This window comes from Boleophthalmus pectinirostris, unplaced genomic scaffold (genome assembly GCF_026225935.1).
Source record: "Boleophthalmus pectinirostris isolate CB_2022bp ecotype Guang Dong unplaced genomic scaffold, ASM2622593v1 HiC_scaffold_22, whole genome shotgun sequence".
NCBI lineage: Eukaryota > Metazoa > Chordata > Actinopteri > Gobiiformes > Gobiidae > Boleophthalmus > Boleophthalmus pectinirostris.
Genome location: NW_026571190.1, coordinates 35,359,693 through 35,378,504, shown reverse-complemented (window position 1 = coordinate 35,378,504; position 18,812 = coordinate 35,359,693). Strand labels below are relative to the sequence as shown.

General features: G+C 39.8%; 1 protein-coding gene across 1 annotated transcript in view; it reads left to right on the top strand.

The window, feature by feature from the left end:
- Nucleotides 1-18,812, top strand: part of inpp4b (inositol polyphosphate-4-phosphatase type II B) — a 718,149-nt gene that overhangs the window by 27,809 nt on the left and 671,528 nt on the right. Inside the window, exon 2 of the mRNA XM_055158612.1 lies at nucleotides 6,692-6,808. Within this exon, the coding sequence (XP_055014587.1) occupies nucleotides 6,692-6,808 (117 nt within the window). The remainder of the gene's footprint in view (nucleotides 1-6,691; nucleotides 6,809-18,812) is intronic.

Below are 18,812 nucleotides of genomic sequence, written 5' to 3'. Positions count from 1 at the left end.
TCTTTCACAGTCTGTGTATCATTCATTCATTCGTTTTTCAATATAAAACCAAAACTTAGAAAACAAAAAAAAAAATAAAATAAAAAAAAAATATATATATATATATATATATATATATATATATATATATATATTCTTCATTATTTGTCTCCAAAACCAAAATAAAAAAACAGATAATGATTTGTTTTTTCAGTTTTCGATTTTGTGTTTAAATGAAGAATGGAAAAAATGGATAATGGCCATTTCCCGTTTATGTCACTTAAAGTGTGATGCCGGACTGAACCAGGACTAAAACAGGACTAAACTGTTTTCAGTCCTGGTCTGGTCCCAGTCTCAGTTCTGGTCCTGTTCCCAGTTTCAATCCTGGTTTCAGTTCCGGTCTGATCCCGGTCTCAGTCCTGGTCCTGGTCCCAGACCTGTTTTGGTCCTGGTTCAGTCCTGGTTCAGTCTGGCATCAGAGTCACGAAAGTCAACACGAAACAGCAGTTATCCGTTTTTTTTTTTTGTTTTTTTTTTCATTATTCATTTAAACACAAAATCGAAAACTGAAAAAAAAATAAAATAAAAATCGCTATCCATTTTTTCATTTTGGTTTTGGAGACAAATGATGAAGATTTTTTTTCTTTTTTTTTTTCGATTTCTTATTTTTTATTTTATTTTGAAAAACGAAAGAACAAATGATACACGGATTTTTCACCACTACCTTACATAGACAGTTGTGTTTTGTTTCACATTGTTTCAAACTCTGCAGATTAGGCTGAGTTCTTCTCTCAAACAGAAAACTCTGTTCCACCTTGTGATGTCATGCGGTAATACAGGAAGTGCTCCACTGTGTTTTTAAACTCCATGCACCTTCACTAGAATCATTTGGATAATTTCAGCCGTACAGTTGCTTCATCTACTGAAATAAACAAACTGTTAACTGCAAAACTATCACTTCATGACATCACAAGCTGGTCTTTGTTGTCTTAGTAGGACGATTTACAATAGTTTCAGACGCATAAGCAAAACTGAAAACCATCTGAGTAAATAGCAGCACTCTCTTCACTTTTCTGCAGGAGTAAATATATAAAATAACACGCTTTCTATGTCCAGAGTGGGAAATTTGGAGGTCATTTCCTTTTTCAGTGTGACACAAAAAATATCAAGATGAAAAACATTTTTAAGATGGGTAGCAACTGTGAAATAAAAATAAATAAATAAATAAATACTCAAGCCTCCTCTTGAAGTGTGAATGTGGAGTGATCCTTTTGCACTTTTAGTAGTTTAGTACCAGTAAAAAAAGAATCTGTGACTACACAAATTTGCTTAAAGGTCTGAAAATACACACAACTGACTCTTTAGACTTTTTTGTGAGCATTTTCAGCTTTAGAGATGTAAACAGACATGTGTGAATGAAACAAAACTCAACTCCTGATCTGTTTTTGATGAGGTAGCAACATTCTAACATGGCTTAACAATCCATGTATCATTCGTTCATTAGTTTTTCAAAATAAAACAAAAAAATACTTTTTCTTCATGATTTGTCTCCGAAACTAAAGTGAAAAAACAGATAATGATTTATTTATTTTTTTCAGTTTTTGATTTTGTGTTTAAATGAATAATGGAAAAAATGGATAATGGCCGGTCTCAGTCCTGGTCCTGGTCCTGGTCTCAGTCCTGGTTTTAGTCCTAGTTTAGTCTTGATTTAGACCTGGTTCACTCCTGGTTTAGTCCTGCTTCAGTCCTGGTTTAGTCCTGGTTTAGTCCTGGTTCAGTCCTGAAAAAAACAAATCATTATCCATTTTTTCATTTTGGTTTTGGAGACAAATAATGAAGAAATAGTTTTTTTTTTTCATTTTCTTATTTTTGGTTTTATTTTGAAAAACAAATGAACGAATGATACACAGATTCAACGCTCACTAGAAAACATTTTGTGTGATACAGGACCTTTAAATTAAACAAACTTTATGCTTCCATGAGTTGATTTCACATTGGGAATTCCAGCTGTGTGTAGCGTTTGAGTAATTCCTGGGATAAAACACAATAAGGAGATAAAAGCGAGTAGTGATTCTGTTGATAGGCATCTGCTAATGTAATTCAGGCCCCAGGGAAGTTTTGGGTCAAATCTGTGAGTCACCCAAACCTGCCAGTCAGCACATTTACAGCGTGTATGGCATTTCCTCTCAGCGTTTAAATGTCCGTAATTACAAAATGTGACTTTTTAAAATAAGAGAACAGTTTTCGAGTGGCTTAAAGTGGCCATTTTACACAATTTTCTGATCTGATCCAAGTTATAATGTTGCTTCCAAATCAAAGATGGACCTGGAGTTGTGTTGTTGAGTTGTTGTATCATTAAGAAGTTGCCGATACGATACATACCTCGATACATAAGCCACGATACAATCTTGATACAGTACACTTTTGATTCGACACAATATATTTCAAAACTATTCAATACGGTTTAATAAAAAATAAAGGTTAAATCATGGCTGTGACACTAAAAGTCTTTGTTAAACCACTTCTTGTGCAAAGTTCATATGAAACATAAACATTTTAATCATCAAAACTGTGAAAATGTCACTAAACAAGCATCAAAACTGTATCTCTGTAACAAAATAATTTAGTAAAATATACCAAAAAATACTCTTGGTGATATATCGATACAGCAGCCCACGATATCGATACCGTATCATCACATTAAACGATACGATATATGGATATTTTGATATTTTTGCACACCCCTTATTCGTACACGTTTAACACACTAAACCCTGCGTATTTAGGTATTTAAGCTGAGTTATTCTCTTAAACTTAAAACATGCCATTCCACCTTGTGATGTCATCTGGAAATACAGGAAGTGCTCCATACACTTTGACTAGAATCATTTGGATATTTTCAGCCCTGGAATTGCCAAACTGAGCTGTTAACTTGAAAACTACCATCCGTGACATCACAAGTTGAGGTAGACTGTTTTGAGTTTTGAAAATGTTTACTTTAGTTTACTTTTCTTTGGTCAGCTAACATAATCATTAATCATATTACAGTGATTTAACACAGAAATTATGCAGATCACTAAAGTTTTTCTACAGACCGAAGGGGTATAGGCTGAAGTTTTAACTCTTATTTTGCCAAACCCTATTAAAGGGACAGTCCGGAATTTTGAACATAGGACCTCATTTCCTAAGTGAACCAGAGTGTTGGAGACGTGTGGAGACACTGTTTTAAATATTCCCTCCAGTCCTTGTATTTGCAGATGTCGCTGGTGCTAGACTAGTGCATGTCAATGGCCATAGTTATCCTGCCACTAAAAACAGTCTTACCCACTCCACAAAACACCCGAAGCGAAACAATTATTACGCCAGACTGTCGATGTGAATGTCTGTGTTGATAGAATAATGTTTGAAATAAAACTAACCTTGCATCTCATGAATCGTCGCATGTTGAGGGACTATTTTCTCATATATCAGTCCGCCGCTGCCAAGCTTTCTTTCTGGAAGTACAACTCACTGCTGCTGCTCAGACATAAATCCTTCAAATGCAAGGTTAATTTTATTTCAAACATTATTCTATCAACACAAACATTTACATCGGCAATCTGGCGTAATAACTGTTTTGCTTCGGGTGTTTTGTAGACTGTTTTTAGTGGCAGGATAACTATGGCCATTGACATGTACTAGTCTAGCACCAGCGACCTCTGCAAATACAAGGACTGGATGGAATATTTAAAAAAGTGTCTCCACACGTCTCCAACACTCTGGCTCACTAGGAAATGAGGTCCTATGTTCAAAATTCCGGACTGTCCCTTCAACAGGGTTTGGCAAAATAAGTGTTAAAACTTAAGCCTAAACCCCTTCGGTCAACTTTCTGAAAGACTGAGACAGACTGATAATAATTAATCACTCAAACATGGGTGAAGGAAACAAAACACCACTTCAGGTTTATGCTTGAGGAGGCCTAAAGTTCACAAGACTCAAGTGTGTGTATTATAGAACCTTTAAGCAAATCTGTGTAGTCACTAAGGATGTAACAATAACAGAAATATCGTGATATCGTATCATCAAAAGTCTCACAGTAATATCGTGGGCTGTCACAATATATCGAATTACAAGTTCCTTTGCTTAAATACACGGTTTTATAGAAGCAACATCTTATGAACATCGGAAACTACATATCCCATGATTCATTTCAGCGCAGACAACATGAAGAAATATGTTTTTGATTTGAATTCTTGGGATTATGACGGAAATAATTCACACCAAAATCGTGTCAAGGTATTTTAAAAACAAAAAAGTGTCCTATCTACAATTATATCAGCCTCTTCAAAATATCGCAATAAACATCCTACTGTGAGATGCATATCGTGATAATATCGTACCGAGATATTTTGATATTGTTACATCTCTAGTTGTCACAGATTCTTTTTTTTTACTGGTACTAAACTACTAAAAGTGCAAAATGATCAGTCCACATTCACAGATCAAGAGGGGGCTTCGGTATTTTTTTTTATTTGACAATTGCTACCCGGCTTAATAATGTTAATGGACTTTTGTCATCCTGATATTTTTTGTGTCACACTGAAAAAGGTGAAAACGACCTCCAAATTTCCCACTCTAGACACCGACAGCATTTTCGGTATTTACTCCTGCCGGAAACTGAAGAGAGCGTTCCAATCATGTCTGTGTGCTGCTATTTACTCAGATGGTTTTCAGTTTTGCATATGCGTCTGAAAATATTGTAAATCGTCCCATTAAGACAACAAAGACTATTTTCGTTATGATGAATTATAGCTGCAGACGGCAAAATGGCTCATGCGTGTGGTACATCGTTTTTCATAATGTGAAATTTAAGACCTGGCGTTTGACTGATTGTAACTCACAGAAATATTCTGAAGTACATACTATGCAAATTGACTTTTCTTTTTTAGCTTTTAACTACTGTCCCTGCATCAAAAACATATCAGGATTGTGACGTCATAGGTAAAGATTCTGAGGTTTCCGGCCAAATTTTAAAGTACACAAATCTTCACCGGATTTGTTTGAATAATTTCTATCATCAAATTGCTTCCATTACAACTACATACTTACATTAGCATGCTAGTTGTTGATTTTTGTAAAAATGTAATGCCCTTTGCTGCCACTAGATTGAGTGTTTATTAGGGATGTAACAATATCCAAATCTCTCAGTACGATATTATCACGAAAAGAAAGAAATTGGGTTAAAATGATATCTAGTATGCATAGTATGTCATTTGTTTCACTGTAAATGTAAATTTTCAAAAGTCAATGTACAGCAACCACTGTCCATCCATCCATTTTCTTCCACTTATCCGGGGTCGGGTCACGGGGGCAGCAGTCTGAGAAGGGCCTCCCAGACTTCTCTCTCCACACACACTTCCTCCAGCTCTTCTGGAGGGATCCCGAGGCGTTCCCAGGCCAGCCGAGAGACATAGTCCCTCCAGCGTGTCCTAGGTCTTCCCCGGGGCCTCCTCCCGGTGGGACATGCCCAGAAAACCTCCCGAGGGAGGCGTCCAGGAGGCATCCAGAACAGATGCCCGAGCCACCTCAACTGGCTCCTCTAGACGTGGAGGAGCAGCGGCTCTACTCCGAGCTCCTCCCGTGTGACTGAGCTCCTCACCCTGTCTCTAAGGGAGCGCCCAGCCACCCTGCGGAGGAAACTCATTTCCAGTGCTTGTATCCGCGATCTTGTCCTCCAGAGCTCATGACCATAGGTGAGAGTAGGAACGTAAATTGACCGGTAAATCGAGAGCTTCGCCTTTCGGCTCAGCTCCCTCTTCACAACGGTCCGATACAGCGACTGCATCACTGCAGACGCTGCACCGATCCGCCTGTCAATCTCAGGCTCCATCCTCCCCTCACTCATGAACAAGACTCTGAGATACTTGAACTCCTCCACTTGAGGCAGGGACTCTCCACCCACCCACCTTTTTCTGGTCGAGAACCATGGCCTTGGACTTAGAAGAGCTGATCTTCATCCCAGCCGCTTCACACTCGGCTGCAAACTGCCCCAGTGCATGTTGAAGGTCCTGGTTTGATGAAGCCAACAGGACAACATCATTTGCAAACAGCAGGGATGAAATCCTGTGGTCCAAAAACCGGACCCCTCCGGCCCCTGACTGCGCCTAGAAATTCTGTCCATAAATACAATGAACAGACCCAGTGACAAAGGGAAGCCCTGGCGGAGTCCAACATGCACCGGGAACAGGTCTGACTTACTGCCGGCAATGTGAACACAGCTCCTGCTCCGGTCATACAGGGACCGGACAGCCCTTAGCAAAGGGCCCCGAACCCCATACTCCCAGAGCACCCCCCACAGGACACCACGAGGGACATGGTTGAATGCCTTCTCCAGATCCACAAAACACATGTGGACTGGCTGGGCAAACTCCCATGAACCCTCGAGCGCCCGATGGAGAGTGTAGAGCTACAGCAACCACAGAATTTTGGAATTTTTGAAACTTTCACTTCCACTCCTTTTTGAGAAATGTATTTTTCTATTGTTGACAATGTGTATGTAGTATGATTATTGTTTTTCTCTTGGCACAGACTAAAAATTAAAAAAAACAAATCAAACATTGGCCAGCAGCTAGAACATCACCTCCCCCTTACCCCCGTGACAGTTTTTCTTATTTATTTACACGTATGTCAGTCCTACATAATCACATTCATGTCTTTTCTCTCTCTCTGACAGGCCAGTAAAGACCCCCTTTTCCTGACCGGAGTGACCTTCCCTTCGGAGTCTCCCGCTAACCCCGAGACACTGGTGAAGCTGACGGTGTATGACGCAAAAGACAAGAGCCAGGAGTCTGTGAGTAAACACCTGTTGTTTTCTATTCGCTGTGTCGATTTTTTATTTATTTATTGTGCTTTATATTTTATTTTGCCTCTTTACCCTCTCAGAATTAATGAATTACCCATAATAATGAAATTCAAAGTAACTCTATGAAATTACTGAACATGATAACAAAAAATAACAACAGTATTTTGTTCATGTTCATGTGATTTTATTTGGTCAGTGTATGACTAATTACAATCCACATACATTATATTCAATCTGATGTCATAAAATAAAACATTTTCAGTGTGTAACAATCAAATCAAACATTAAGTAAGTCACTGACCAGGTGTAGGCAGAAGCTGAAGCTTATTGTTCCTCCACTTATCTCCAACTCCAGCACGTTCATGGACATTTATCTCAAAATTAATATGACATTAATACAACATTTACTACATCATAGTAAAAAAAACCCAAAACAATTATGCTTATTATAACAAAAATCTCTTTACTGTCGTTATTCTTTCAGATGTTTTTCCATTACTAGTCTCTTAAAAGTCGATTGTTTTAGCTCATTGCAGCAACTGTTCTATAATTTATCTTACCTGATTCATCAGCCGGTTTCACTTTGTGGAAACAGTCTGACCTCACAACATTAAGATTTGTTCGCTCGATGGTAGACAGGTACTTTTTTAAATTTAACCAATCGCTGGTATTTGGTCATGACGTTTGTAATGCGCCGGAACGCTCAGTGGTGTTTAAAGGTTGTATAGAGGATTTTCCAAGGAACGAGAAATCCAGCGACTGTTTGTCCTTTTTCAAATGTTGCGCATGCGTGAAACCACCCCCCCTCCCCTACAGCTCCCTACGTAGAAACGCCTCCTCCCGCCTCCTCCTCTTTACGCCAGAAACAGGTTTGTTTACAGCCGGTGAGCTGCACACATGACTTGTAAACAACTAACTACAGTGTTGGTTAGGCAAGACGGAGAAGTGAGGAGCGGGGGGAGCGGGTGTGCGGACATTTCGTGCGCGGACGAGAAGTGAGGAGCAGGGAGAAGAGCGGAGCAGGGAGAGAGGAGAGGAGAGAGGAGAGCGGGTGCGCGGAGATTCCGTGCCCGGAGAAGTGAGGAGCAGGGGGAAGAGTGGATCGGGCAGCGGGGAGAGGAGCAGGAAAGGGGTGCAGAGAAGGGTGCGCGGAGATTCAGTGCGAATGAACTAGCTACAACACGCAGCAGCAAGCGGACTCTTTCTTTGCCTTGAAAATTAAGTTTTCAGACATAGGATATTGCTTTCGTGTCCTGAAAAACGTTTGACTAGCTCTTGGAAATAAAGTACGTTTTCATAATAAGCAGAAGTTGACCTGTTCAGGAGTAATTTGTGGACCAGTGCGTCAGTCTTTAGACCCTTCGTCTGCTTCAGTTGCGCCATCCCTGGAATGAATCTTCAAGAATCACCTTAGTTTGGCTTCGCTGCTTTTCCCCTTGTCTTCTTCTTTCAGCGACCTCAAAAACGGACTTTCTTTTGTGGCGAACTGCTCCTGGATTCTTGTCGCCATTGCAACAAACTTTGTGCGAACTGCGAGGAAGATATAGGTCAAAAAAAGCCACTAAGAACTGTTGCGTTGGTGGAGTAAACAGCGTCTGTGCGTCTTGCGTCTGTGGACTGCGTGACAGTCGTACGTAAACCACGTAACGGTGGCGCGCAGGCAAGTCAGTTACGCTAACGAGGCAGTGTCGTTATCTATTGGCAAATGTTTAGCCCCACCACGTCCAGAGTTGATGAATTTTTATTCTCTTTTTTTTGGTCATCGTAATTACAAGGCTACTGCACCTCTATAATGCTATCATTGACAATTTGAAACAAAAAAAAATCCTCCATACAACCTTTAAGTAATTTCCGGCACAACAGCAAACAAAGCAGAGAGTGAACATGTCTGTCAACGATCATTGTAGTTTCTGCGAGATTAACTTGTGAATTAAAGGTGCAATAAAAAATTCAAAGTTTGTATTTGACAAAGGAAGTCCAAAGGAGGATATGTAGTCTGCTATTGCAACTCGGGTTGGTTCAGCTCTTCGTTGATTGTCCGGTGTGCGGTCACAACTTCTTGCAAATCGTCTAGTGCAGGTTTGCATGTTTCTCCCCGTGTCTGGATGGGTTTCCTCCAAGTATTTTGGTTTCCCCCATCAACCCAGAACATGCTACAGATCACCAGAACAGTTGATAGTCAAGGTCAGTTAAACACCATCAATCAATGAACCTGCCCACGGACAACAGGTGGAAATCAGCACTTCACCCTCATTGCCTAGTATGAAAGTGGTGTGTGCATGAGTGATGGTGATGGTCGGAGGGACTGTTGGTGTCGATTGGCATGGCAGCCGCGCTTCTGTCAGTCTGCCCCAGGGCATCTGTGGCTACAATAGTAGTTTACCATCACCAGGTATAGAGTGAATGAATAATGCTGAATGTAATTCTCTGTAAAGCGTCTTTGTGACAAAAAAAATAAATAAAAAAAATTCTGTAAAAAGCGCTACATAATTAAAGACTTACTTACTCCAACTTGTAGCTTGGGAGCTCCCAGCAGCTCTCCACCCCCTTTCCCGTAGCTTGCCAAGGGATTTCTGAATTGTATGTATTGCTCTTAATAACAAAAATCTGATTAATTACTTTTGTAAATGTGTCATTTTGATTCCTAACTTGTACAGTAATGCATGAATAATGGTTTATGTTTAATATTCATCTAACTGTACCCCATCTAAAGCTTGCCTCTTCTACTTCCTGAATTTCTTTACAATGAGTAGCTCTCTGGTGTTTTCGTTTCAGGAAGATAGCTCACCAGAGGAAAAAAGTTGGAGACGCCTGGTCTAGTGTATTCTGATTCCTGATCTAGTCGCTGGAGAGAAATGGAACTGAGCAGAGGCACTAGGCGGTGTCGGTCTGGCTATAATTTATCTCTCGCTTGATAGACAGTTTCCCATCAGAGTCGTTCTTACATGCGGCCTGTTGAACACACAGTACATGTAATCCTTAGATTTACTTTCTTTCTGAGTGAACATTGCCTGCAAAGAAAGAGAAATTTCATTATGTTTGACTTTGTACATGAACTTAGCCTTGAACAAGTCGACCAAGTCATAGAACTGTAGAACATTTGATTGGATGAACAATGAGGTACTGGGTGAATCAGACGGTGCTTTATTAATCAGTGTAATTACTCTTTTTTTTTTTTTTTTTTGCACTAGAAGGACTGGATTAGTTCTAGTTTTATATGTGTTTCCCCAAATTTCAAGGCCATTTGTTAGGTAAGGTGTGATTTAAAAAAAAAAAAAAAAATGTTCAGAATATACTGTAATTTATATAAAATTCCAATTACCCACAATCTTTTAAATAATTTAAATTAAATCAATAATATAAAATGTGATAAATGAATATGATGATAAGGAAAAAGAAAGGAAAAAATAAAGAAGTAAAAGAAGAAAGATATAATAATTATCAAAAGAATAAAAAGAGGGCAAGAAATTATAGGTAAAACAAAATATTTTGACAAAGAAAGCTCTAAATATGGATTTGTGGTACTATGAAAACATCTGCGGCTAAGTTTATTTGCAATTCTTATATACACTTGGTCACCTTATGAAAAAATAGAAACGAAAATTACAAAAAAAGATTTGCAATTCAAGAAGGTAACACTCAAATTGCATTCGAAGCTCGCTGTGAAGAAGACGTCTTTCAAGTTCTTTCTCTGCTTTAAACTGTACGGGGGACAAACCTGAAACACGCCAAGAAATCGCCCGCAGAATCTCATTACCGTGTCATGTATTCTGCTCGCTAGAACTGATTTGGTGACTTTCTGGTGTGATAACGTCTGCAGTCTTTTATTTGAGGTCAAGCCGACGCTAGACCCTTCTTGAGTTTTTTTTTTTTTTTTTGAGGAGGAGGAGGATGATTTGCATGGCCGTTTGTACAGACCGACTGCAGATCCCAGAGGACACGGAGCATCAGTTAGAACGGGAATAAAAGACAGACGCAGAGAGATTGTGGGTGAGCCATATTGTGTGATTCTCAGATTAGAAAGTGTGTGTGGATGAATGCTTGATCTCATTCTCAGTTTGCTCGTGAGAGTTCACTAGAAACACTTCGCTGCCATAAGGAGCGGCGGGGGAATACTGCGTTTTCTGACTTCAAGATGCGCTGTGTAGCTTTGGTTTGGGGTCCGTCACCTGTTTGTTTCTTTGGATTTGTCATTACTCTGCCTGGGATGTTCCACAGTATGACATTGAGTGTGTTTACATGCACAAGAGTATCCTGGTTATGATCGGGTTTTTTGCGTATCCCTGTTTCTTCATGGTGCATGTTTACAGTTTCAGTATCTCGGTTATTAGAAATCAAGTTAATGAGTGCGTATACGTGCACATCAGTATCCCGGTTATTAGGCATGTCCCGGTTATTGCAGTATTCGGGGTACTCATGTACATGATCAAATGGAGTATCCCGGTTTCTTGACATAATCTTACAAATGTGCAAGCGCAAAAATTAACTTAAATCAATTTAATAAACCAGGAAAAATACAAACCATGAGCTCCTTTAGCAGAGGAAGCTCGGGAGGTTCCCACAATCCACTGCACAGATCAAACCCAACAGATTCTTCATTAAAATCTTCTGCATAAATAAACTCAACTTTACAACATATAAACCATAAACACTGTAGAGCCACATCAGCCTGTTTGATAAAATAATTCAGCTTTGTGCACATTTGTTTACATTTTACAGAAACGAAACTTAAACCCACATGGCTCATTTGCATAAACTGTTACTGCTGATAAAAACAGCTCCTTGTGCCGCTGATGCGATCAGCTTCTTTCGGACTAAAGGACACGACTCAGTGGATTATATGTGTTCTTTTTTGTGACAGAGGAGGTGCTGATGATGGTGAGTCTGTTCTGTGCGTGTATCGTATAGGAGATAGTTCATGTTTTAGATTTTCAGTGATCACACAAGTGCAGGTCGTACGAGTGCAGATTGTACATGTGCAGGTTTAGTGCAGCTCTTTATTTTACAGTCATTTCACTCGTGTGGTCACTTTATTTATGTTGGTCACTTTATTTACGTCACTTCTGTTGTGGTGAAAAGACTGGAAAGTGTTTGTCTTTTGGACACATGTGCACTCAACTTTATGCAGTATTCGGAATACTGCATATACATGCCACAGTATCCCGGTTACTATTGGAATATACCAGCTACATAACCGGGTTACTGCGTCTACATGCACCATGATGAAACCGGGATACTCAAAAAACCTGATCATAACCGGGATACTGATGTGCATGTAAACACACTCAATGTGTGTTTACATTGACCCATGCAGGACTCTGTGCTGTAGTCTCCATTATGGAATAAATTAATCTCCGGTTTGTTACATAAAGAAGGAAAATAACAAAAGGACGACAGCAGCAATAAGTTTTAAGAAGGATGCATAAAGTGTTGTAACTGTCCTGTGTGAGAAAAGTGTATAAAGTGTGTGGTGAGGGGTTTTACAGCCTTAAAACAGATATAATAGTTGTAAAAAATAAAGCTGAATACTTCGTGGATTTCACCTATCGCTGGTTATTTTTAGAACATAACCCTTGCGATAAATGAGGGACCACGGTAAACTATTTGTACAGTACTTTACTTTTACTTTGTTACTTTCCACCACGGGAATTAGAATTGAGACACAAGGACGTCACAGAAAGCGTAACATAAACACAAAGGGTTTAATTTAATTTCAAGTGTGTTACTTGAGTTAACTGCCGGTATGTTACTGCTTTTTTATTCTCTCCAAAGTGGTGCTCAAGGACTTTCTAAAAAGCATTAAATGGTATTCCACTTTAGAGGAGAGGAAAAACAGGTTTGTGCTTTGAACACGCTTCTCCAACGCAAAACTGTTGATGAGGAATATTTTGAAATCGAGTCTAATCTGACGCTCAGTTCTGCTCAATGTTTAACTTTTATTTTGTTTTAAGATTTGTTCTATTGTTGTTTCCATATGAATAACAGACCTGGAGTTTTGTTTTGTTACATTCACACATGGACCTGGTTTAGTCCTGGTTTAGTCTTGGGATGAGTCCTAGTTTAGACCTGGTTCAGCCCTAATTCAATCCTGGTTCAGTCCTGGGATGAGTTCTAGTTTAATCCTAGTTTAGTCCTGATTTAGTCCTGGTTTAGACCTGGTTTAGACCTGGTTCAGTGCTGGTTTAGTCCTGGTTCAGTCCTGGGATGAGCCCTAGTTAGTCCTGGTTTAGTCCTGGTTTAGTCCTAGTTTAGTCCTCCTGGTTCACTCCTGGGATGAGTCTTGATTTAGTCCTGTTTCAGTGCTGGTTTAGTCCTGGTTTAGTCCTGGATCAGTCCTGGTTTAGTCCTGGTTTAGACCTGGTTCAGTGCTGGTTTAATCCTGGTTCAGTCCTGGGATGAGCCCTAGTTAGTCCTGGTTTAGTCCTGGTTTAGTCCTGGTTTAGTCCTAGTTTAGTCCTCCTGGTTCACTCCTGGGATGAGTCTTGATTTAGTCCTGTTTCAGTGCTGGTTTAGTCCTGGTTTAGTCCTGGATCAGTCCTGGTTTAGTCCTGGTTTAGTCCTGGTTTAGTCCTGGATCAGTCCTGGTTTAGTCCTGGTTTAGTCCTGGATCAGTCCTGGTTTAGTCCTGGTTCAGTCCTGGTTTAGTCCTGGTTTAGTCCTGGTTTAAGTCCTGGTTTCCAGTCCTGGTTTAGTCCTGGTTAGTCCTGGTTCAGTCCTGGTTTAGTCCTGGTTTCAGTCCTGGTTTAGTCCTGGTTTTCAGTCCTGGTTTAGTCCTGGTTCAGTCCTGATTAGTCCAGTCCTGGTTCAGTCCTGGTTTAGTCCTCAGTCCTGGTTTCTGGTTTAGTCCTGGTTTAGTCCTGATTTAGTCCTGGTTTAGTCCTGGTTTAAAGTCCTGGTTTAGTCCTGGTTTAGTCCTGGTTTAGTCCTGGTTTAGTCCTGGTTTAGTCCCGGGATGAGTCCTAATTCAGTCCTGGTTCAGTCCTGGTTCAGTCCGGCATCACAGTTTAAGTCACGGAAACTGGAAACGGCCATTATCCGTTTTTTTCCATTTTTTCCATTCTTCATTTAAACACAAAATCGAAAAACTGAAAAAACTAATCATTATCTGTTTCTTCATTTTGGTTTTGGAGACAAATAATGAAGACAATAGTTGTATTTTTTTTCCTTTTCTTATTTTTATTTTTTCTTTATTTTGAAAAAACAATGAACGAATGATACACGGATTCATTTGGATCATTTCATTCCAGCCCTGGAATTTCCAATCTCTCCAACCACAAAAGATCAAATGGAGCTGTTGATTTGAACACTTCATTTAGTGAATGAAACAAAACACAACTCCAGGTGTGTTTGCGATGAATAAAAAACATTATAACACAGATCAGAAAATAGCGTAATATGGAATTTTTTTTCTTGTTCTTGGTGTTGATTGACTTTATGGGCTTGTGTTTTGTTATATTCACACAAGGACCTGGTTTAGTCCTGGTTTATTCCTGGTGTAGACCTAGTTCAGTCCTGGGATGAGTTCTGGTTTAGTCCTGGTTCAGTCCTGGGATGAGTCCTAGTTTAGTCCTAGTTTAGACCTGGTTCAGTCCTGGTTTAGACCTGTTTTTGTCCTGGTTCAGTCCTTTTTTAGACCTGACTTAGTCATTTTTTAGTCCTGGAATGAGTCCTGGTTTAGTCCCGGTTTAGTCCCGGTGGTTCAGTCCTGCTGGTTCAGTCCTGGTTCAGTCCTGGTTCAGTCCTGTTTTAGACCTGGTTCAGTCCTGGTTTTGACCTGGTTCAGTCCTGTTTTAGACCTGGTTCAGTCCTGTTTTAGACCTGGTTCAGTCCTGGTTTAGACCTGTTTTAGACCTGGTTCAGTCCTGTTTAGACCTGGTTCAGTCCTGGTTTAGACCTGGTTCAGTCCTGTTTAGACCTGGTTCAGTCCTGGTTTAGACCTGTTTTAGACCTGGTTCAGTCCTGTTTTAGACCTGGTTCAGTCCTGGTTTAGACCTGGTTTAGACCTGGTTTCTTCCTGGTTTAGTCCTGGTTTTAGTCCGTAAGCGGCGCAAAAGTCCAGCAGCACAGTTTAAGTCACGGAAACGGAAATCGTTTTTTTTCTTTTTTTTTCCATTCTTCATTTAAACACAAAATCGAAAACTGAAAAAAAAAAAACAACAACAACAACTAATCATTATCCATTTCTTCATTTTGGATTTGGAGACAAATAAGGAAGAAAATAGTTGTTTTTTTCCTTTTCTTATTTTCAGTTTTATTTTGAAAAACGAATGAACGAACGATACACAGACTCATTTGGATCATTTGGAATTTCCAATCTCTACAACCACAAAAGATCAAATGGAGCTGTTGATTTGAACACTTTATTTAGTGAATGAAACAAAACACAACTCCAGGTGCGTTTGCGATGAATAAAAAACATCATAACACAGATCAGAAAATAGCGTAATATGGAATTTTAAACTTTTTTTCCCTTGGTTTTGGGATTGATCGAGTTTATGGACTTTACATTTAACTTCTCGTGATTTCTGAAAGCCTGAGAAAAAATGCGATATTTTCAAAAAAGCTTTATCCAACTGCACAATTCACTCTTTCAGAATCTCAGGGTGCCTCTTAGTGGAAACCTAATCATTTCTGTACAGCTGAACCCATTTGAGATCTCGGATGGAGTCAAATATGCCCTTTGAACAGCTGAATGTAGAGGCCCAGGTGCTTGGCTTTGAAACGAATTTGGCTGCCATTTTTCTTTGTGGAGCCATAAATGTGTGTGTTTAGCTTTAAAGTCATTTGACTGGTCTGAACCCAGCCTTGAATCACAATCCCCGATGATATTTGCTTTGTTGTGTTGTAGTTCGGTTTCAAGGTGCGCTTTGAATATTCATGCCGAACGGGGCCCGCGTGAGGACGGCACCGCGGCTCTTCCGAGACCCCAGACACGAGAACTCTAAAATATTAATGCGCCACCGATGTTTTCCTGTTATGTCATACAAATACATGAGCACACAAAAGGGCTGCTCCGTTATGGAAAAAGGTTAGGTTAGGTTGGGTCGCTTTATTCGTACCTGTAGGTGAATTTGTTTTGCAGGTTTGAGAGGCTGGTCGCACATTTCGCATTTCATTCATCCACGTTATGTTCGATAAAAATAAAAATACGATTACAAAATAAAGTGTGACAGCGCTCCAGTGCAGAATGGCTTTGTTTCATGAATAATTAGTTAAATTCATCCATCTGCTTGGCTAAAAACACAATACATAAAAAAAAAAAACATGATTTTTCCAAGACAAATGTACTAAAATTGAAAAATAGACTACAATTTGTACTAGGGATGTAACAATATCCCTATCGTCAAAGTTCTCAATAATATCGTGGACAGTGTTGGGAGTAATGTATTATAAAAGTAATGTATTACAGTAATGCGTTGATTTTTGCTGTAACGCAGTAATGTAAGGCATTACAGGGGGAAAAATTGTAATATTTTACTCGGTACAAATGTGAGTAACGCGCGTTACAATGCTTTTTTAACCTGGATTGAAGTGGTGGGTTTTTCTTCATAGAAATTCGCTAAAATCACCGTGAAATCAGCAGCGGTGAAACGCCGGAGACGCGGCCGGACAGACCTTCAGTTAACCGCGGGTGAAAGGACCGACCCAGAACTCTACGCTGTTTAGACCTGGTTTAGACCTGGGTCACTTCTGGTTTAGACCTGGTTTACAGTCGTCCCTCCTCTAACGCGATTCACTTTTCGCGGTCTCGCTGTTTCGCTGATTTTTAGAATTTTTTTTTTTTGTGCAATTTTGCATGCCTTTTGTTTTTAGTGTATGAACACGTATTGCGTTCCTCCCGCTGTGTCCTGATCGGCTGAGGGACTCCTGTCTCCTGTACAGTACAGAATATGTTCAGCTGCCAAATTTAAATAAATGTTCAATCTCTAGCAGTGTGATTCTTGAAGTGCTGTATGTCTGCAAGTTTTCTCTCCGACAAAATCCACAACGTCGACGAAATGTTCTGCACCGACAAAGTCTCCTGCGCTCACACCCAAAAGACAGAGGACGATGCAAACCATCACACAAAAAGTTGGACTTCTGGACACGTTGAAGGAAGGTAGAAGTTACGCGCTGTAGCAGAGTTTTTGCACCGGGTCTTGTACCCGCAAATAGTTGCTGAAATCAGGACCGTGAGCCCGAGCAGCAGGGTCCATAAAGAGCGATCGGGCGACAGCTGCTCTTACCTCCATGAGGTGCGGAGCAAAGCCGGTCCTTTCTCCTGCGGTCACCTTCGAGCCCGTCCCTACAGTGAGTCCTGTTTTAGTCCTAGTTCAGTTCTGGTTTAGTCCTCCTCTTCAGTCCTGGAATCAGTCTGAGGTTAGTCCTGTTATAGTCCTGGTTTAGTCCTGGTTCAGCTCTGGTTTAGTCCTGGTTTAGACCGTGTTTGGTCCTGGTTCAGTCCATATACGGCTCAAAAGTTCAGCTTTTTCGCAGTTATTTTGGTGAGAGTAACTTAAAGTAATGCAATAGTAATGTAATGCCTTACATTTTAAATGCAGTAATATTGTAATGTAACGAATTACTTTGAAATGACAGTAATAAGTAATAAATAACGCATTACAGTTTTAAAGTAACTTGCCCAACAGTGATCGTGGACCTTCACAATATATCGAATTACAAGTTCTTTGCAAAGAACTTGTAATTCAAGTTCTTTGCTTAAATTAAAAGTGATGATGCAGCAATAGTTAAAAAAAGACAGAGAATTACATAGACCATGATCCTTTGCTCCATTTCAATGTAGACTACATGAAGAAATAACAGTTCTAAGCACTTTTATGTCTTAGTTCTTTGGATCAAGTCTTTTGGTCAAGGCATTTTAAGAGGAAAAGAGAGCATATTAACAGTTTTGTTCACCTCCACAAAATATCGCAGTAAATATCGTACTGCGATATGTTTATTGTGAAAATATCGTACCAAGGTATTTGGATATTGGATAATCGTGAGCCTCCCCACCATATCGTGACCTTTCCCAAGATATCGTGAGGCTTCGATATTGTTACACCCCTAATAAGTATGATAGCAGCTGGAACGAAGCTCCTTTTACAACATTTTTTTCAAGATCTTGGGACTAAAAGCCTCTGAGCATAGGGAAGCAGCTGAAAATCTGAGTTTAGTGGATGTTACACATTTTTTTAAATACTCTGGGACATCCTCTGTACCTGTCCTGAGTACAGAGAGTCCAGGCGGCTCTGAGGATGGACAGCTGATTCAGGGAGTTCTTGCTTTTAACAGAGATGCTTCCAAACCATGAGACCAGTGAAAAAGCTAAAACTGATTCCATCAACGTTTTATATCTTTTACACACAGCAACACAAGGCTTAGGGATTGTGCAATCAAAACTGCACATAGGTGTAGGGAATGTGCAATAATTATATCTAAAACTGCACATAGGTGTAGGGAATGTGCAATCAAAACTGCACATAGGCTTAGGGAATGTGCAATCAAAACTGCACATAGGCTTAGGGAATGTGCAATTAAAGCTACACATAGGCTTAAGGAATGTGCAATAATTAAATCTGCACATAGGCTAAGGGAATGTGCAATAATTATAACTAAAACTGCACATAGGCTTAGGGAATGTGCAATCAAAACTGCACATAGGCTTAGGGAATGTGCAATCAAAACTGCACATAGGCTTAGGGAATGTGCAATAATTATAACTAAAACTGCACATAGGCTTAGGGAATGTGCAATAATTAATAGAACAGAAGAATGCAAGGGCCTGTTAAGGATAATTTAACGTGTTGGTGCATCACTCGTGGTCACTGGTCTCATATTTACTTTGTTTTATGGTGTTTGTTTATGTGCTGCTTTGTGTTGTGTTGTCCTGTTTTTTTGATAAAACATGTTACCCCCTGTCCCAAGACAAATTTCTCCCATGGGAGACAATAAAGGATTATCTTATCTTATCTTATCTTACAATTATCGTCAAAGCTCAAATCTGAATCAA